This window comes from Cercospora kikuchii, assembly GCF_019650295.1.
Source record: "Cercospora kikuchii DNA, contig_00005, whole genome shotgun sequence".
In the NCBI taxonomy this organism is placed as follows: domain Eukaryota; kingdom Fungi; phylum Ascomycota; class Dothideomycetes; order Mycosphaerellales; family Mycosphaerellaceae; genus Cercospora; species Cercospora kikuchii.
Genome location: NW_025408586.1, coordinates 389254 through 409677, shown reverse-complemented (window position 1 = coordinate 409677; position 20424 = coordinate 389254). Strand labels below are relative to the sequence as shown.

General features: G+C 52.6%; 7 protein-coding genes across 7 annotated transcripts; 2 read left to right on the top strand and 5 right to left on the bottom strand.

Annotated features, from left to right (window-relative positions):
- Positions 1–154: 154 nt before the first annotated feature.
- Positions 155–2803, top strand: CKM354_000794600 (uncharacterized protein; the record flags this gene model as incomplete). The annotated part of the gene is made up of 1 exon (XM_044803308.1): positions 155–2803. The coding sequence occupies one exon, from the start codon at positions 155–157 to the stop codon at positions 2801–2803; it is 2649 nt and encodes an 882-aa protein (XP_044659243.1).
- A 524-nt stretch (positions 2804–3327) lies between these two features.
- Positions 3328–5496, bottom strand: CKM354_000794500 (uncharacterized protein; the record flags this gene model as incomplete). Its single annotated transcript, XM_044803307.1, has 1 exon — positions 3328–5496. One exon carries the CDS (start codon positions 5494–5496, stop codon positions 3328–3330), a length of 2169 nt encoding a protein of 722 aa, XP_044659242.1.
- A 730-nt stretch (positions 5497–6226) lies between these two features.
- Positions 6227–6990, bottom strand: CKM354_000794400 (ubiquitin; the record flags this gene model as incomplete). The annotated part of the gene is made up of 2 exons (XM_044803306.1): positions 6227–6894; positions 6969–6990. 2 exons carry the CDS (start codon positions 6988–6990, stop codon positions 6227–6229), a joined length of 690 nt encoding a protein of 229 aa, XP_044659241.1.
- Positions 6991–7863: 873 nt separating this feature from the next.
- Positions 7864–9234, bottom strand: CKM354_000794300 (uncharacterized protein; the record flags this gene model as incomplete). The annotated part of the gene is made up of 1 exon (XM_044803305.1): positions 7864–9234. One exon carries the CDS (start codon positions 9232–9234, stop codon positions 7864–7866), a length of 1371 nt encoding a protein of 456 aa, XP_044659240.1.
- A 1512-nt stretch (positions 9235–10746) lies between these two features.
- CKM354_000794200 (uncharacterized protein) lies at positions 10747–12680 on the top strand (the record flags this gene model as incomplete). Its single annotated transcript, XM_044803304.1, has 3 exons — positions 10747–10936; positions 11164–12407; positions 12486–12680. The coding sequence occupies 3 exons, from the start codon at positions 10747–10749 to the stop codon at positions 12678–12680; spliced, it is 1629 nt and encodes a 542-aa protein (XP_044659239.1).
- Positions 12681–12931: 251 nt separating this feature from the next.
- CKM354_000794100 (uncharacterized protein) lies at positions 12932–13668 on the bottom strand (the record flags this gene model as incomplete). The annotated part of the gene is made up of 3 exons (XM_044803303.1): positions 12932–13340; positions 13401–13473; positions 13527–13668. The coding sequence occupies 3 exons, from the start codon at positions 13666–13668 to the stop codon at positions 12932–12934; spliced, it is 624 nt and encodes a 207-aa protein (XP_044659238.1).
- A 1912-nt stretch (positions 13669–15580) lies between these two features.
- CKM354_000794000 (uncharacterized protein) lies at positions 15581–20377 on the bottom strand (the record flags this gene model as incomplete). Its single annotated transcript, XM_044803302.1, has 2 exons — positions 15581–19226; positions 19281–20377. The coding sequence occupies 2 exons, from the start codon at positions 20375–20377 to the stop codon at positions 15581–15583; spliced, it is 4743 nt and encodes a 1580-aa protein (XP_044659237.1).
- Between the last annotated feature and the right edge of the window lie 47 nt (positions 20378–20424).

Below are 20424 nucleotides of genomic sequence, written 5' to 3'. Positions count from 1 at the left end.
GTTGTCGTGGATGGATGAAGGTGTAGGTTCGCGCGGGAGCAGCCGCTTTGGAGCTTGACGCGGGTTTTGATCCGCAAGTCGCGTTTCCACTTCAACTTCACCCACTTTCACTTGGACGATCACATGCCGGCGGTGCTGTGAGGCACGTGTGAAGATGGTCAGAGTTTTGGATCGCGCGCCGCGTTGGCTCAACTACAGCACGCCAGGATTTGATTTCTTCCAGGACAAGAGCAAAACGAGATCGGCACAGAAACACGATGCGCCAACGAAGAGGATCGCACACCGCGGGACCGAAGTCTTCTTCGCAGTTGGCAAGGAGCTGCGCTGGGCCGATCTGCGGGATCTGAAAGATGAAGGGGAGCAGCGAGAAGGACGCCATGGCCGAGATATTCAAAAGCAGACATCGTACAAAGTGCTCCTCACACCAGTACCAGCCGACCGACAGATCCAGCAAATATCCGTTGCGCCGGACGGGAATTTGATCGCGATCCTGACATCGCATACCTGCCATGTCTGCATTCTGCCTTCGCCTGAGCAGCTTCGTTCCCCGGAGCAAGCACCGCATAAGATGAGATACTTCACGGTGGGAGAAACGGCGCACGTGTTGGAGAAGTCACCGATAGTCAGCGCGATATGGCACCCGCTGTCTTCGCTCGGCAGTGGCTTGGTTACGATCACAAGAGACGCCTGTGTCAGACTGTGGGAGTTGAACATCCACGATCGAAGCACATTCTCGCAACCGATAGTCGCTGTCGATCTGAAGAAATTGGCAAATGCGACATCTGCGCGAGAGGATCTGTCCGCAAGCAAATATGGGGTCAACAAGGGATATTCTGCGGACGACGTGGACATGCTCGTTGCCGGGGCGTGCTTTGGAGGCACAGCTGGGGACGATGAAGATGGCTGGTCGAGCATGACTCTTTGGGTCGCCATGACCGAAGGAGATGTCTATGCGCTCTGTCCTTTCTTGCCGGTTCATTTCTACGCTCCTCCTACACTACTGCCCAGTCTGACTACGAGCGTCGTCGCCAAGTCAAACTTTCTTGCCCACGATCAGGAAGCATCAGAAGCTGAGAGGCGCGTCGCGAGACAGCAGGAACTTTGGTTGCAGGAGCTTGACGAACAAGAGCCGATTTGCATCCCGGGAAGAGAAGATATGGATGTCTACGAGCGACCAAAGAAGCTGAGTCCCATCGCTAAGCTGCAAGGACCTTTCCAATTATCACCTGAACCGCTCTCTGGTGAGATCACCGACATCCATGTTGTGGCACCAAAGGTCAACCAGGATGATCTTTTTGATGACGACGAGTTCGAAGAACGCCCCATTGCCGAAGGCTTGAGCATTGGCATTGTCTGTTTGGCGACAAGTACGAATCAAATCCACGTATGCCTAAACATCGAAGGCGTGGAAGCAGAGTGGTTACCCATGAAACGCTCGCGTGCATTCCAGCTGGAAGACGATTCGACGCACAATCTGCTCCTATTTGAAACTCTTGACCTTGCTAATGGCCCCGCCACCACATATCCTACATTCACCCACTCTCCCGAGAATCGATACGAGCTTTTCACAACGCAGCCATCAGGGATCTACAGCTTGTCCTTCAAACCCTGGATCGCCGCTCTTGAAGACGAATTGGCACCTCAGGACGGCACGAAGGGTGTTGAGTTCCGCCTGGATGTTTTACTCAACTCCTCGAGCACGACTGTGGAGCATCTCTTAGGAAATTCGCTCGAGCCACTCGAGCAAGCCAATTCGGCCATCGCTATAATTGATGCTACTGATGCAGAGTTTGTCGTGCTGACATCGGCTTCCTCCCGCCCACTCGCTGTACTGCTGGACCAGCCCGTTGCTGCGAGTCATCCGTTCGAACCGGACGAGTACCACCGCAACAATCCTCTCATAACCTTCGAGTCGCGTACCCCGTACATACCTCCAGACGAATTCTTCCAGCCTTCTCGACTTCCAGGACAAATTGAAGCATGGCGCCGCGCCAGCAGCACAGGAGCTGATCTCGGCAACCTCAGAGGAGACCTCAATTTCTCTCCTTACACTTTGCAGAAATTCACAGCCGCTCATCAGATCCTGTCCAATGAGACGCACGCAATCAACACGGCAGCCGCCGAATTGTTCAGAAGAGTCGATCGAATGCTGAGCGAAATGAAAGACCAAGTCGCCAAAGTCCGAGACCTTTCCAATCGCGTCAATTCCGTTACTGGCGAAGACGAGTTCCCGCAAAGTCAGAGACCTGGTGAGCCAGAGTTGGTCCGAGGCGGTCGGGACAAGATTCAGAAGCGAGTCGAAGGACAGAGAGAAAAGACACGCGAACTGCAAGACCGTGTCGAACGATTGCGGAGAAAGATGCGGACTGTTTCTGGCAAAGAATTGTCTTCTAGGGAGAGACAATTCGCTGAAGAAGTGGACAGGATCCAGCAGACTGTTCTTGGAGGCAAGAACGTATCACCGAATCCTACTGGTCCTGCTGGGATACTGCAAATGGAAAACAGTAATCTGACAACGAGGACGGAAGAAGACGATGACGAGGAACAAGACTCTCTTCTGTCGAGATTTGAGGAGGTGCAGAAGGTGGTTGCGCAATTGCAATCACAGACAGAGCAGTTACAGAAGGAACGTGAAGCAGCGACGGAGGAGGGCGCTTCAAGGCCTACTTCAAGTTCTGATTTCAAGGGTACGGACTTCAGACAGAGGAAAATGGATGAGGTGTGGCAGTTGCTTGAGCGGGAGACGGCGCTTGTTGAAGCTGTAAGCGCGCGATTGGAGAATTTGCAGATGGGCGCGCGATGATGAGCCACGAAATGGAATGCTGTACAAATAATAAATTTGACACCGGTCTGAACGCATTTTGCACTCGGCGGAGCTTCCTGCCATCATTTTAGTCCTCCCACCCTAAACATCCAGAGACAAATCGTGTGTCCGCTTGAGTACCTTCCATTGGCTTTGTGAACTACGCACTCGCGGTCGCGAACATTCGTTACGTTCATTAGTCTTGACAGAGCGCATGCGACAGGATTCAATAGCTTCTTACGAAACTCAGATGCATGAGAAGGAGTAAGGCCTTCATTCAAGCGAAAGGCGAGTTGCAAACTTCAAACGAGCCGGCGATTAGAAAGTTCGGAAAAGGAAATGGAGAGCTCCGAAGCTGGAATGGAAGAGTATCCGAGTTGGACGATGATAGAAATACATGTATCGCATGCACATGCATTAATAGTGTCATAGAGTCCTCGTCAGATTCGAACTCGATGAATGCACCCACGTCAGCCCCAACACATGCTGATAACGAGGTAAGGCTAGAATACAGCATAACGACTTCATTTCTTCCTCCCCTTCCCCTTCTTCCCTTTCCCACCCTGCTGCTGCTGTTGTTGTTCCGGCGCATAAGCATGCCCATCCACAACCTCCTCCCCTTGCTCCTGCAACTCCTTAACTTTCTCCTGGCTAGAAATAAACATCGTCAAATCATGATTCATATCTTCCAAATCCTTTTTCTCCTGCAAAACTTTCTCTTTTTCCGCCTTCGCAGCTTTGACCTCTTCTTCCGCTTTCGTGATCCTCTGACTCAATCCTTCATTCATCGTCTTTTCTTCACGCCACTTGTTTCCCATGTCTCGTGCCATTTGTTCGAATTTCGCTCGAGACTTTTCTGCTTTTTCGAGTTTGGTTTCTGCGGTTTGGAGTTGAGTTTTGAGGTCGGTGAGGTTGGTGGTGAGTTGTGAGACTTCGGCTTCGAGTTTACTTGCGTGGGAAGCGGCTTCTTCCGCACGTTGTGAGGCTTGCGTAGCTTTGTCGACAGCGCGAGCGACCTGCTCTTCGAAGTAGCGACGTTGACCCTCGAGTTGAGAGGTGAGCAAATATGTGTACTCAGTCGCCATGCTTTCCATTTTCTCGCGCGGTACACTGTCGCCGCCTTCTGCCCTGAAAGCTTCGTTCTCGTGGCGGCTGCGAGCTGGCATGTCGACGTATTCAGAGCCATATCCATCATGAGTGGCAGCCGGGGTGGTGGGTGGTTTGCTTTGTATGAGCCGGTGGACATATCCATCACCAGCATAATCCCACACGTGCTGGGTGTTGATGTCCATGGCATAGCAATGGCTCGTCTCTTCGTAATGAGCGTAGGCGTGAGCAGAATCGTATCGTCCACAGCCAATGTTGCCGCAGATGAGACAAACCCACAAATTTTCTGTGCCGGCGCAGACAGAGCACATTGTCTCCTGTTCTTCATCTTCTGGCCCACCCGGTCGTGGGTATGGGAAGGTGTACGAAGGAGCATGAGTATATCGGCAGACGGGACAGCCTGAGCCTCGCCATTTCTCGAGACACGCGCAGTGGAAAACGTGCTGACAGAGAATGGTGAGCAGCCCAGTCGTCTCATCCATACGCTCCAAACAGACTGGACATGTCGGTAATTCGAGTAGGTTTGGCGGAGGTGGTGGCATAGGCTTGCTTAGTAGTATCGAGTTCGCACCATTTGACGCAGTGAAGGGATCATTGGTGTTGTGCGGGAATGTCGTCGAGGTCACGTCCTCGTCAGGCGACAGAAATTCGACACTCTTGATGAAGACGACATGACAGTTCTCCGGTTCCAGATCACTGAACAGGCGTCCATTGTTCGCCTTTTGCCAATCTCGTGCTTTCTTTGACGAACGGAACTTCAACAGCACCATGTACTTGTTCGCTCGTGCCGTGCGGATCAATCGAAAGTGGCTGACATCCTCTCTTGCCTGTTCGCCTAAGAAGCTGAGCAGATCCGAAGGCATCATCCAGCTGGGAACTGCCAGTATGCACAATGTCGAGCAGTCTTCGGGATCGAATTTGCCATCTTGTTCTGATCCCTTCGCCGTGCGTTCCAAGCTCTTCTGCGGTAGGCCATCTGCATCTAGAGCCCTGCTCTCCTCCAGGTCGCGGTAGAGGTGGACCACGCCCCAGCCTGCTTCCGTCGTTTTGGAATCGCTCGGAACATACACAGCCTTGGTGTGAAGGCCACCAGTGGTACTTGTCTTGCTCTTCTCCATGTCTATGCTCTCAATTTCGACCTTATCGTATCGCCAATCCTGCGCTGCTGCCTTGTTCGAGTGTTTGGTCGTGATAGGTATGCGCGGCGAAGGCGGCAGGTCCTTCCTCAGGTTCGAACTGCGCTCTGGCAGTAGTAGAGCGTTGCCATGCGATTCTTTGCCTCGATCGTGCTCCGGTGAAATGTGGTTGGGTGGTGAGTCGAACGACGAGCGCGTTGGCGTAGATGATCGGTTTGTCGATGCGCTCGTTCGTTTGGCGAAGGTTTGGCTGGGCCACTTGCTCGTGCGATGAGCCGGAAGGGCAGTCTTGCTGAAGATGTCGGTGCCGGGACGAGGGGTGAATCGCTGTTGACCAGTGGGGAAGGATGTGGTGTTTGAAGAAGAGCTTGCCTGGTCGCTGGAGCTGGTGGTGCTCTCTGCTGGAGTGGGATACAGCTCGAGCTTCAAGTGAAAGAAGAAGTGAGACATGACACGCGGGAACCTACAGGCGCACTAGACGGCATTGTGTTATGACTTGGGGTGCAGAGTTAGGAAGAGAAGATTTCTTTGTGGTAGTCGTGAGATGCGATTACTCCGGGCAGGAACGCAGTCCTCAGGCAGCCTTTCTGCCTCTACGCGACTGACATGAATTCACGTGCTACACGTCGACAAGTATTGCGTTCAGGACAGGTGAAGAAGAGTGGCATTGTAATTGATGTGAGGGAGTGCCCTCTTTCGAAAGCCATCTTCGTTTAGTGCCAAGCAATACGGTACCCGCATACGGGGACAACCGAGCGACCCCAACATCCCCAACCACCCCGCTCCACGCTGTTCTGGATGTTGACGATGATGTGAAGGCGATAACTTGTCGTCGCGTCCCAAATGTGGCTTTTTCAGACGCTGGACAGTTTCAGGTCACAGCTCAATAATAGGAATGTCGCTGTCCGAAGGTCGAGCTCCGAGGCAAACGCCCATGCTTGCGATCAGAGAGCGGTGACACGCTGACGCAGGCCGAGGGCATTAGGCAGGCGATATCGTGACAAGAGAAGAAAGGAATTGGAAAGGGAACAGCAGTCAGGAGGTGGAAGCCCGAAACTTCAATTCATTTCATTTAGAGTGCTGCTCGCCGGCAACCTCTACCCGTTCGCTCATAACAGTCATTGCAAGAGTGCCGCCCGTGTTCTAATCACATCGGATGCAGCCAAAGTCGTCAAAACCTCTATTGCCCACCACGGAGACGCAGCACCAAGTGCAGTGTGCTCTCCTTCTGAATGTTGTAGTCTGACAACGTCCGGCCATCCTCCAACTGCTTACCCGCGAAGATCAGGCGCTGCTGGTCCGGTGGGATACCCTCCTTGTCTTGGATCTTGCTCTTGACATTGTCGATGGTGTCTGATGATTCCACCTCCAACGTAATCGTCTTGCCTGTGAGTGTCTTGACGAAGATTTGCATACCACCACGAAGACGAAGCACCAAGTGAAGAGTCGATTCCTTTTGAATGTTGTAATCAGAGAGGGTGCGGCCGTCTTCGAGTTGCTTGCCGGCGAAGATCAAGCGCTGCTGGTCAGGTGGGATGCCCTCCTTGTCCTGGATCTTGGACTTGACATTGTCGATGGTGTCGCTCGACTCGACCTCAAGCGTGATGGTCTTGCCGGTGAGGGTCTTGACGAAAATCTGCATACCACCACGCAGACGGAGGACGAGATGGAGAGTGGACTCCTTCTGGATGTTGTAGTCGGACAGAGTACGACCGTCCTCGAGTTGCTTGCCAGCGAAAATGAGACGCTGCTGGTCCGGAGGAATGCCCTCCTTGTCCTGAATCTTCGACTTGACGTTGTCGATGGTGTCGCTAGACTCCACCTCAAGGGTGATAGTCTTGCCGGTCACTGAAAAGGATGTCAGCACAAGTCGCGCAGGCGGTCGCCAAGTGGCGAGGCAGCGACAGCGGAGCGGTACTTACAGGTCTTGACGAAGATCTGCATGATTGCGATCGGGTGTGGTGTGTTGTCGAGTGTGTTGCTGGTTGATGAGTGTGATGCTGAAGTGCGCTGCCGTGCAAATGGGTGTGGTGGGTGTTGATGTTCAGGTTGAGGAGGAGAGAGGAAGTCAGCAGGTACTTGTAGCGGCGAAGGAGGCGAAGCAAACAGGCAGGTCGACAGTCACGAGGGTCCGTGCGTAGCGTTCGTGCCTTCTCGAACCACGAGTGATGACGAATGGCGAATCATGGCGAAGGCAACCGCAAGCTGTTCACTTGTTCTAGCCACCTTTCACCTGCCACTCGCAACTCAATCTTTTGCGGCTTCAGATGCGAGATGTTGCCACCAGCTTGTTTCACTGCCTCCGTCGTTGCGCCTTCACATGTCTGTCGTTGCCACGGTGTTCCATCCGCCAGCCGATGATGCAAGAACGCCTTCTTATCTGTTATCGGCCGAATGCGGGGAGACAACGATACGCGCGCGTCGGCAAGTCGCGGCAGCCAGGGCACCGAGAACTACAGACTGTGATGGCCGATGTCACTCGCAACCTACGCGGTATTTTCACGGCTGCAGGAAGACCATAAATCCAGTGTCAGAAATTGCGAAAAGTCTCACTCTGTGGCGTGATGTGTAGACTGATGACATGACGCCTTGGGTGTACAATTTGACGCGCGCCTACTACGCGATTGGCGAACAGTGTCAATGGTCAGCGACAAGGACAGTCTTAGGCCAAACAACATTGGTATACTGTCGATATTATTACTGACCAGCAGACTGTTCGCCACTCGGAGATATATGACTAACTGCTGGGTCCAGGCACAGCATCACATTCGCCATTGCTGAAGAATGTATAGAACTGAACAAGCCGCTGGCCATACCTCAATGGAAAACCATCTCTCCCGGCAGAGGCTTCCTCGCCCATACCACTGGCATCGGAAAGTATGCGTGAATCTTCTTATTTCGAAAGTCGTTCGAAATCCTCGCAACAAACACGTCGACCTCCTCCTTTTGCCACCCGAGTCCTCTCGTCAACAGCGCCAAACAAAAGGCTTCGAGCCCATCAATGATATTTACCTGCGTCCACCTGCCCAACTCTTTCATGAATGGGTCCTTAGGCCAGCTAGACGTTGGCCACATGAACATTTTGTGCTGAATATCGACGAACCCAGCCTGTTCTAGCCATGTTTCGAAATGTTCGCTGACATCTGAACCCAGTGGTCGTCCCATTTTCCGGCCCGCTTCGAGGAGCAATTCGCCCCAGCGCAGCATGTGAGTGCCGAGATGTGTTCCGTCTGCCGACCTCACCGGTAGGCCATAGTCTTGCAGCTCCAGCCAACCACCTGGTTCCAGATTGTCATATGCTTGGCGGATGAAAGCTGGCCAGTCTGCAAAACATCCCGACATGAGGCGCGCGTGGATGAAATCGAACTTCTCATCGTATAGCCATTGGTCTTCCGCATCGTCCACTATGAATTTGATGTTGGGCGGGACCACACTGGGCTGTCCTGGGCTGAGATCTATGCCAATTACCTGACATTCTGGCCACTCGTCCGCAAAGTCCACCGCCCAGATTCCGGTCCCTGTTCCGACATCGAGACAACGCTTGGGATTCTGGAGAGGCGCGAAGAACAGCTTGTTGGCGTACGTTATTCGCAACAAGTGGTGTTGCAAGTCGAGGCGGTCTGCTTCTCTCTCGTCGTTGGGGAAGATGTACTTGCCATCTTTGTACGCATGGTATGTCCGGCCATGCTCCCTTCGATAATTGTAGATGGATTCGCTCAAGGACGCCGTTTGGCTCTCTGCGTCACTGCCGATAGCAGAGTCACTATCTAGCTCGTCGACTTCCAAAGATTGCTCCTCGGCGTTCTGTCCGGCATCAAAGGAGACCTGCGACTGCTGCTGCTCTACAGCATTCCCATCGCCATTGATGTTGGCGGCCTCGAACTGTGGATCTGAGTTCGCTGCTTGAGTTTGTGTATCGCTGCTGGTCGGCGCATTGTCTCCATTTACCGGGCCGGCATCTGAATCTGAGGTCGGCAGGTTATTGAGGTAATCCCTAGTGCCTCGTAGTTTTGCTGCAAGTTCGCGTTCGATGGCCTGGCGTTCGTCTGAGTCATTGTTGCTGTTTGCACCGTTTGGCGGCGCGCGCTTAGCTGAGCTATTAGCTGAGACTGGAGCCCGCTGCTGCTGCTGCAGTTGATCATGTCCAGTAAGTGAATCAGGCCGCGGAATGTTGTTATCTTCCGCCATTGCTCACAGCAATCGTACAAGATCGGCGGGCTTGGCTCGATTTTGAGTTTCTTGGAAAGTCCGGAGTCAGTGCCGTGAATGTTGTGATCTTTGTCCGACCTCACAGAAACCTCTTCCCGCAATAATATGCGCGTGACGGGAGCGAGATTATTGTATGTCGACAACAGCTATCACGACCACACGGCACGGCTCATCTCAGGCGAAGCGCGACGCTGTTGCCAAGAGAGAAATTCAGATGCATCAAACGAGACGCTTCAAGCAAAGCTCTGCGCTCAAACTGTGTAACGATGGCGGGAATCGACAACGATTCGCGCGGCTTTTCGGTACCAGACCAGAAGGATGTGCATAGCCGTTTATCTAAACGATGATAATGCAGAGCTTGCCTTACCTTCCGTGTCCTGGAAACGCGACTTCGCCCGTTGACACACAGCAACTAACAGCAACTGCCTGCGTTGGAAAAGGCCGCCGCTGCAGGTCCTGCTGCATATTCACGTTGCAGCTTGACGCCGGCCAGCGCGGGTGGAACAGTGCTCCCCGCCTCCCGACCCTGCTGAAGCATTGTTAGCTCTCGACTTCAACCACACGGTCTCGGGCGTCACGCTGGCATCCTCCGGCCATTAGACATCGCCGCGCTTCGGACTGGCTGAACACGCGAGAGGAGCAAGGATGGAGACCGCCATCCCTGTCCAATTCTGGCTGGCCTTCCATCTGCCAAGCGAAGTCCACGGCAATGCGATTCCAGCTCGCAATATAACACAGAACAAGTCCAGCGGCGATTCTTCTTCTCTCCGCAAGTCTCGCCTGTCATCGCCACGTGGACTGACAGGCACGGCGAAAAGGCCAGCCAAAAATGTAGCCGCCCGGAATGATCCTGTCCACGCCGCTCACCGACCGCTACAACCGCTGTTGGCTGACTGTGGAAACGTGCATCGATGGCCAGAGTATATTATTGCGACGATCACGTTGAGCCTCTCAACTGCCAACATCATGCGGAGATAAAGCCTGTTGTAGCCCGGTATGGGCAACATGGAGGGCTCGATCGCTCAACTCCACCCCACAGCCTACTGGATGCACACCTCGGGTGCACGAGCTGTGTCAAGGGCATTTTCGTTGCCGACACTAGTGCCAATCTCGCCTACGCTGATTGCCCACGCTCTTGCACGTACTCTCTCGTCTTGACATCTTCAGTCGCTCTCTTGAACGCCATGGAAAGGGCACGTACAGCTTCGACTTGAGACCTCCCACGTGGAAAGGAATTACACATCCGGTGGCATGAAACAAGCGCCATTGACAACCAATCAAACGCCTATCCTGGACCACAGCTTGCTCAGCATAGTTGAGAACGCACTCTCAACTCATTCAGGAAGTTCAAAGTTCACAGGACCTGTATACCGGGGACATGGTGGTCGACTGAGTACAAATTCTGCACATCTTCGAAAACGGCAATAGGATTGAGCTGCTTCCCAACGCAGCTCACGAGCGGGTCCACAACGTTCACGAGATCCCAGCGCAATGGCTCCTTCAATGCTCCTGCTCGTACTTGCAATCTTAGCTCTTTTTATCATCCGCAAATCCCGGCAGTACTTCGCACTCAAGCACTTTGGTGGCCACTGGTCGAGCGGATGGTCGAGACTATGGCTGCTCAGAACTCAGAGCAGCGGCCGTATGAATAGGATATTCACAGATGTCAATCGAAAATATGGTATGTTTGTTGCGATTTCCTATAGTGTCACATATACCTTGTCGATCTCGTGCCTGTGTTACACTGGCTGCGTGCGTGCGGCACGGCATCACCCATGTTCAAACGGCGCATAGAGAATGAAATGTGATGTATCACACCTTGCTACACGTTCAACACCCCTCTCCTCCACCTGTTCCGGAGTCCAGACCCGCGGCGTGCACGTCCAAAATGTTGGCTGACCAGAACAGGTTCGACGGCACGCATCGCACCTGGCATGCTCATCTCCTCGGACCCCGAACTGCTCAAGCGCATGAATGCAGTTCGGTCTCCATTTACACGAGGTCCTTGGTATGCCGCCCTCAAGCTTCATCCCGAACGCGACAACATCACATCATATATCGACGAACGCAAACATGCCGATATCCGAAACCGCATGGCTCCGGGCTATTCCGGGAAAGAGAACTTCCATCTCGAGCAGGAAGTAGACGAGAAGCTGCTGCAGATGCATGAGCTTCTGAACCAGAAGTATCTCAACAAGCCTGAACAAGGTATCTTCAAGACCGTCGACCTCGGACGTGTCACGTCTTTCTTCACCCTAGATGTCATTTCGAAAATCGCGTTTGGCCAACCTTTCGGATTCCTCGACAAAGATGAAGACCCATTTGGCTACCTGGAGAACCTGGCGCAATTTCTCCCTGCTATTATCGTGTTCGGCGTCTACACCGAATTGACCAAACTCCTCAATTTCCCCCTCCTCAAAGCCGCCTTCCCAAAGAGCACTGACAAACGCGGTCTCGGCCGCGTAATGGGCTTCGCAGCTGATCGTGTCCGCGAACGCTTCGGCAATAAACCTATCGTACGACAAGACATGCTCAGCGCCTTCATCAACAAAGGTCTCACACAAGGCGAACTCGAAAGCGAAACTTTAACGCAGATTACCGCCGGCTCGGATAGTACTGCCAGCGCTCTCCGTCTAGCTCTACATTTCATTTCTACAAACCCGCCTGTTTTGCAACGTCTTCTCGCGGAAGCTGAAACTGGCATTGCAGAAGGAAGGATCTCAAGACCAGTCATTAAGGACTCCGAAGCGAGACAATTACCTTATCTACAAGCCTGCATCAAAGAAGGATTGAGAATGTATCCTCCCGTCACCGGTCTCTTAGCCAAACGCGTTCCAGACAACGGAGTTCGAATTGATGTCGATGGCGAAGAGAAATTTGTGCCTGGTGGAACGCAAATCGGATGGAATAGTTGGGGGATGATGAGGCATGAGGAGATTTTTGGGGAGGATGTGGAGATTTTTAGGCCGGAGAGGTGGTTGCCTTTGAGAAACCAGGAAGGTTCTGGGTATGATGAGGCTGCGCATGGGGAGAGGGAAAGGGAAAGAATTGCGAAGATGACAGAGACGGTAGGGTTGTGTTTTGGGTATGGGAGGTTTGGATGCCTTGGGAGGGGTGTGGCGATGATGGAGTTGAATAAGGCGATTTTGGAGGTGAGTTTTCTTGCTTTTCTTGCTTTCATCGGTTGCTTCGAATCTTTTGATGTTGAATGACTGGCTGATTGGTTACAGACTCTATTGCGATTTAACCTGCAACCTTGTCGGCTTGATAAACCTTTTGATGAGATGGTTGTTGGGTTTTATGTTCATACGAATATGAATTTTGTTGTTACGGAGAGGAAGAACGACGATGAGGATCGTGATGGGTTGGATTCGAGGGTGTTACAAGTGGAGGCTGGGGCTATTGAGGGGGCTTGGGAGGAGTAGTAGTATAGAATGTTTCGTCATCTAAGATCGTTTTTATTAGTCGCATAAGAATTTAACAAGCTCTTTACGAGAAGTTATATTTTGGTCTTGGGCCCAGCTCAACAGGGCTGTGGTAATAGCCAAATCTTTTTGCAAGCATATAAACGAGTGGATGGAAAGCGTAGCTAGTACTCGCTCTCCTGAACTTTCTTCAATGGTTATGCATCAAGCATCCACCATCACAACTCCTCATCCCACACATCCGCAATCCCTCAAGAAACAGTAACCGACGCACTTCCCGACCCACTAAAAGCCTCAGTCGCAAAAACCTGATAATTAAAGTTCCCATTCCCAAACCCCTTCGTGGCCCAATACTTGAAATGGTTCGCAGTAGTCACAGAGCCAGAAGTACGCTTACTCTGTCTCACAGAGAAGAACTGAGTAAAAGTTGCCGTGCCGACGATTGAAGGCTGATTGACTTGGGTGTGAGTGCAGACTTGGTAAGACGAGCCATCAGAGGTTACGGAGCCTTGTTGGGTTACGCCGGAGCCGGTGCAGGGGTTGAAAGAACCGTAGGATTCGACGATGTAGTATTCGGTTAAGGGAGAGTTGAGCCAGCCGTAGACGGTATAGTAGGAGCCGCTGCTGCCGGGGTTGTAGGTGCCGGAGAAGTTTATGGTTCTGAGGTGGGAGATTAGTTGTTGGAGAGGAGTAGGAGGGGTTTGGGGTAGTGAGTGGTACCTGGCACTGCCTGTGGTCCAGCCAAGGCCGACAACGACGTCTGTGTTTCCGTTCCAGTTCAGGCTGTAGGTGCCTGCTGAGGCATTAGTATTGATTCTCACTTGTTGCTGTGCTCATGTAACATACCTGCCCCCTGATTGTACTTGAAGTTTGCAGCAGCACCATTGTAGTTCTGCACGTAGTTGAGGGTAGCGCGCTCCTCCAGGGAGGCCGGAGCTGCCAGAGCTGCGCCTGCGGCAGAAAGAAGTGCCGCAAAAGGGAACTTCATTGCTGCTGTGATCGAGTTGAAGATAGCGTTGAAAAGGATGTGGTGATGAGCTTGCGGGTGAGTTTATCGTCGAAAAGACGACCAAGACTGGGATTATATATCTTGGCCGAAAGGGCAGATGCTCTGGCATCAACAGTGCCGGGTAAATTGACGAGAACAGAGCCTACGCCATTTCGCGGTCTGCATGCACGGTCTGTCCACTCATCACCAACGACGTCTTCGTTTTTGATCAAACGCATGCTTTGGCTGCGAGCATATGACCTGCTGTTGGATAGTCCTGCAACACGTTGTCGGCTAAATAGGAGCTGCGGTCTGGCCTTGCGAGAATCGTCTTTGCAAACGACGCTGAAACGGGGCATGATCCACCGCTTCGGCAGCTAGTTTGAGTGACGACTATACCCGTTTCACATAAAGGCTTCTCCCGGCAAAATGCGAAGGTGGCTGCAAGCTGGAATGCGTGTTTGCATTAAGCCTTTATCGAAAGCTTGGTTGAGGAGGATATTTGTGAGGGGCAGAATAGATTGCGGACCAGCGGACGCTTGATGCGTGGTTTCGACGCTCGTGGTGTACAGTGCCGACATTGTTGGAAGGTCGCTTGCAGCGAGCGATCGTCGTCGCTTCGCGTAGTTTAAGCTAGAATGCCACGATACTGGAATAGGCAATCCTAGCAGCACAATGCTGCTCTGAAGCGACCACGCTCAATGGAGGATCAGTGCACTGCCAATTGATAATTGTCTGCGAACCTTCAGCGCTGGCAGAGGGAAATCCACTTCTCTGAGAGCGTTGTCACCGAGCGTTTTCCAGCCAAGTCTCAGCCAGTGTGTCGCAGATTGAACCACCACGCAGTCGTTCAGGCCTCAGCTATATTGCCCTCCACATGGAAGTGCCGGTTTTGTATGTTGCGCCCTTTCGCCCTAGATGCACACGCCGGCAAAATGCGATTACTGAATGATTGGCAACTCGATTATATCGTCAGTCTTAGCGAACCGAACTCTTCTATTTATCACGGCGAAGCACGTTTCTGCCGCCACATCCTTGACCTTCACTCCAGCGGCCCCTCTCACGATCTTGAATCGATATGGGGCGACGCTTTGCTCGTCTCGATACGGCGATCGTGTTGACCACCTGTATGGCAATTTGTGTGGGCAGCTCCATATTTGACGCATGGGTCTGGCGACAAGAGCACTACGGCCAGCCTTCGCAAACACTACCTCTGCTCTGGATGTGCGGCCTCACGATGTCCAGGAAGCATAAGATGTGGTTGATCCATTACTTGCTCGCATATGAGCGGTTCCTTTTTGCTTCTGCCAATCTTAAAGTCGTTGAGGATCATCTGATAGTGGATCGTGCGCGAATGGCTCATAGGAATTTGATGACAGTGGTCATTGATCATCACGTCCATGCCATTTTCGGGTCTGGTGATCTTTGAGGCATGCGTATGAGTTGTTTCGTATTATGCCCTCGGCATGGGGTTCTGAGATGCCGGATAGGATGGCTCACTTCTGCAGTGTTTGAGCGTGTGACACATTTTCCTGCCCGCTCACATTGCGCATGATCCGAGACCTTGGGATTGCATCGACTGTTCCGTTCGCCGTAGGTCACAAGTCTTGTTGTGGGCACTTCTGTCTTAGTGGCTCGTTCGGAACCCGCAATGACCAGATTCATGCTGACGGTTCGACCCGTGCTTCCCGTCTGCTCGCATTGCCGCCAATATCGTCCTATGAGTCGAAACATTTTGTTCACTGCAAGACAGCGCACATGCACACGATCTGGAGATGATAGTGGCAGCCCATACGGGTCGTTTGTATCAGTTAGTGAGGGCCTGTTGCCGGTGCCGTGGGCCAGGTCATGCGAGATCGAAGCAACATCATCGCTCATAGAGCAACGACGAAGTCGTTGTATGGGCCAAGTCTTATCGCGAGTGGTGCCAGCTCAGGGGCGGTTCCGTTGGGAGACTGATACCTAGTACCATATGTACAGTCAGTAACAAGTCACGCCAGGCCAGAGGCGTTTGATCTGTGGGCGTTACTAAAAGCCGTAGGCATTCGGCAATCAGAGAACGCAAACGCTCCAGGGCTTCAGCATCTGCTGCACTCGTAATCAGGAGGTCGCGCTGAGTCGTATCTGAAGCGCGCAGAGCTTGTTCACATGTTTGGAGAAGGAATGCTGATGGCTCACGTGGGTCCGTTTGTAGTTGTTGTAATAGACCCACTGCGAGCCGCGTAAGCGAGTCGCGGCTCGAGAGGGCTGCTGAACTACTATCCGCAGGATGTCCCGAGGATGAGACGTTGTCGACTTGCTGGTCACTGATGCCGAGAGACTCGGTCCACTGGCGAACAGACGATGGTTCGTGCGGATGATCCTGAGCCAATTGCGAGTTTTGATTTGAACCAGCCATTCTGTCAAAGAAAGCTTCGTCATCAGAGACCGTCTGTTCACGTAGGCCGCTGAGATACTTGCCATCGCCGACAAAGTACCCGTCCGTGCCTACATTGGTTTTCTCCGCAGGATCAATCACGTGGGATATGTACTCGTCGTCTTCATGTGCATCATGACGCGAATGTTCAGTATGCGGGGCGTTTTCTGTCGCCCGGATCGGAGGCAACGTGTCCGAGACTACCTGTAATCTCCCTCCACCAACCAGCTGTCTCGTCTCCATGCCTCGCGGGCCGTCAACCAAGTCGTAATGATCAGTGGAGTAAACTCGGGAGATCCGGTAGGGACCGACTATGCTGGGCATGCCCCCTGTCTCTACCATGACCGATTCGTTTAACGTCAAGGTCGACGGCTGGGCTGATTGTCCGTAAATCGAATAATCTGGATCCGGCACTGGTAGTGGTAGGTCGCGGGAGTGATACGACTGTGCGCCAGAAACGAGATCCGGCAGTGTTGTTGAGGTGGTTGAAGCGTGAAAGCCGCCCAACGACTCAGAACCCAGAGCATGCCTAATTGACGGCAATGTCGTGCCGCTGTCTTGCCACTCAGATGATGCATGTGCCAACCGTGCAGTCATATCGAAGCGTCTGGAACCCTGCGATGAGACTCCCGACTCCTGTCGAGGCTTCATGCGCGAGAGCCCATCCTTTTCCCAAAGTGTGTCATCTGGACGCTTCATCGTGCCAGCGTACATATATGAAACTCCGCTGTCCACAGCAGCACTAGCATTGTCATGTCTGCACCGGTATATGTCAAGTGACTTCATGGCTGTAAGCTCCTGGCATAAAAGTTCGGCGTGTCCTTCGAGACGGTGTGTCATGATCTGACTGGCTTGTTTGTAGTCGGTGAAGTCGCTGCACTCGACAAATTCTCCAGTGAAATTGGCAGTGTTTTCTCTATAAAACTTTGGCGGCCTGATAAGCTCGATGAAAAGTTCATCCGCCATGATATGTTTGATCCACGCGAAGGGATATTCAATTTTGCAGCCCATGCCGTTGCCTCTGAAAAAGTATGCTATAATCGCCTCGTCGACCCAGTAGTAGACTGATAAGTCCTTCGCAGTTCGGCCAACAACTTTCCACGTCCCTATCGAAAGCGAGCGGCAGTGAATTGCGCGACCTGTTCTGGAAGGGGTAGGCTCGGCGTTCAGTCGCGGATTCTTGACGCCGAAGAATTCAAACGGGTCTTGAACAGATGAAGGCTCGGTCAGCTGATCATAGACAGGTTGCGGGTTCTCCGAGAGCGCCCGGAAGATTGCAGTTGGTTCGGCATTCGGACTGGGAGGTGGACTCGAACTTGGTATGACTTTGCCACCTTGATATCGATGATTTGAAGCGAAGACAACAATTTTATCCCCAACATCAAATGGCCTTTCATCGTACAGGGGCAGGTCTTCGTTGTGCGCGGCCCCGCCGTCATCGTCCAAGCCCGTGAAGCTGGATCGACGACCCGCACAGCCACCTGGTGCTTTGTTATGCCGCTCTAGTGCGTCGCCCCGGGCAAATTTGCGGCCACACTTGTCGCACGTGTGTGGCCTTTCCCCGATGTGCAGTTTAGTATGTCGCTTTAGATCGTGCAGACGCCGGAAGCGTGCTTGGCATGTCTGACACACGTACGGCTTTTCCTGGCTGTGAGTAAGAAGATGCGATTTGAGGTTGTGATGTCGGGCAAATTCGGTCGCGCAGTATGGGCACTTATGTCGTTTGTTAGATGCAGGCGATTTGGGACTGTCCTGATCCATGCCCGGTAGAGTCATACTGCGCGAAGGACCTCCACCCTGTCCTTCCTGTTGTAATGGTCCAGGGTACGTCTGCGAAGCAAAGCGATTTTCATCCTGAACATCAGATGGCATTCGATCCCCCCTGGATACTTCAATTTTGCCGACAGGATCAATCTCGTCCGATATGTATCCGTCATCTTCAATGGCGGATAGAACGCCCGTGCTGCCCTCGGTGGATTTTCGCGGAGTCTCTAGAGCAGCTTCTGGGTGATCCGCGTCTAGAGGCATGGGTAATGTCGGAGAGGGGAATCCATGCGAGACAATCGTCTCCAGGGTATCATATTTCCTTTTAGAGATAGGCGTAGGAGTGGGAGGAGGACCCATGTCTTCACCTCGCTTTCTGCGCTGATTTGCTTGTTCGGCTTGCTCAGCTAGATCCGCACGCCCGCCATCAACCTGACGTTGAAAATGGTTCTTGACCATGAGTTGAGACTTTGTGCGCATGTGATTGGCAATGGCTGCGAAATCGGTGCCGAAATGCGCGATATACCTGGCGAAATCGGTCTGCTCTGGCACAGACCAATAACTGGATGGGAAAGTCACGGCTCTACTGAGCGGCTCGTTGTCATCAAAAGTCAGTGGCTTTCCATCGTACCGTGGTGGACCTTCGCCAACACAGTCTAGATCGATCGTGGATAACCAATACTGCTGGGACGATTTTTCTGGATCCAGCATCAATTGTGGGAGATCCGCAGGCCTGTTGTCGGAGCTCGTTAGATCAGACTTCAGTCTCCACTCGTTGGTAAACTCTGCTCGCCCATCCGTCTCCTCGTATTGCGCTTTGAGCTGAGAAAGTATGCTTTCAAAGGCTTCGCTACTCGGATTGGTCGACTTGGCATTGCTTTGAGTGACTGTCCGAAAACGTGCTGACGCTTCGCTTGCATCTGAGACTCTTGCTGCTGATTCAGCAGAGCCATCCGAAACTGAGAGTTGATCCGGCAAAGAAGTCAAAGCCATGGACCTCATGTGTTGTGCCATGCAACGCATCATCTTTCGTTGTCGCAGAGCTGCAGCATCTCTGGTCTCGGCTTCTGCTTGCCCGCTCAGCTCATATTTCCCACAGAAGAAACAGGCCGAAAATGCTGCGACAGGGCGCTCGCAAGTTTTGGCTATAAAGGCTAGTTCGCCTGCTGTCAGCTTGGCTTCGTGCTGAGACCGCAGATGTTGTTCAAACGCAGCTTGATTATCGCAGGACTCTGTACAATTCTGGCACTGCCAAGTATAACGAGCGTGTTCATTGTTGATATGTCGTGTCCAGTCCTCGAAAGTGCGATAAGTGGCTTCTGGCGTCTTACATTCCAGAAGGCAAATATAGGGTTCTAGATCGTAGAATGCATGCTTCCTGCGAATGATCAGTATTTCTTGCAGCTCCAAATATTGCCGTGCGTATGCTCACTCCCACGCCCGATGTTGGTGAACAGCAGATCGATCGCTCGGCAGCTGCTGCGGGATCTTGCATAGAGGACAGAGGAACTCGAGCATCCCATTCTCGTACGTAACATCCTGTTTTCTCAGCCTGGGCATCCGCACGCTGAACCCCGCAACATTTGTCAACGCTACAGACGGGGTGATACTAGGCGGCTGAGGCACTTTGGCCTGCTCGTTCAAAGACCCCTGAAATGTGGTGGCTTTCTCGTGCTGAGGTACGACCACGTTTTTCGAAGCATGGATGCCATCGCCTCTCAAGGGCACAGCGTGTTTGACGCCTGCGTCGAATTGCACATTTTCCATAACGATGTCCTCGTCATCCACGTTTTCTTCAGCCGGACTGTCCGACCCTCGTAATTGTTGATAGCGAGCAATATGGTAGCATATACGCTTCCACCGGCTCGTCACGGTCTGTCTTATCCTGTGTGGAACGCTTTGTTGTATATCTTGCGATGAGTCGTCAAGCTCTGCCATACCCGTGTCCTCGAATGCCTCTTTCAAAGCTCTTGTAACGACCTTGTCAAAGTAGTCCCCGAGAGGCAGACCATCATGATCCAAAGGTTCATGATGTTCACTGCGCTCACGATATTGCTGCATACTACGCAATCGTATCAGCGCCGCAAATCTGACCAAATTCGCGACATCGCGACCAATTCGTCGACACGCGATCTTCGTGACATCGTATGCTGGAGCGGGCTCGATCGGATCATCGTCTGTCGTTTGCTGAGGTCCTGCGAGCTGCACTCTCGATCTGATGCAGAGACAAAGGTTCTTGCTGATCGCCTCCAGAAGCTGCGCGATGCTGCTCCGAACTGCGCTGTTGTTCCTCAGCCTGTGTTCCACAGACAACGAGCCGTGCGCGAAGACACCCAAAAGGTCGGCGAAAAGGTTCAATTTCGTCTTTTGCTCTGGGATCCAAGCCAGAAGATCCAATGCCGTCGGCGGTTCGGCCAGTGGATCGTGCACAATGCGCTTCACAGCATCGCGATGGCTGCTGCTGAGTTCGTCGAGCTCATGCCGGCAGGTCTTCGTCAACTGGCTTATGCTGGGTCCTAGGTCAGCCATTCTCATCCATGATCAGCATAAAAACGTGCAGAGCTCATGCATTCAGT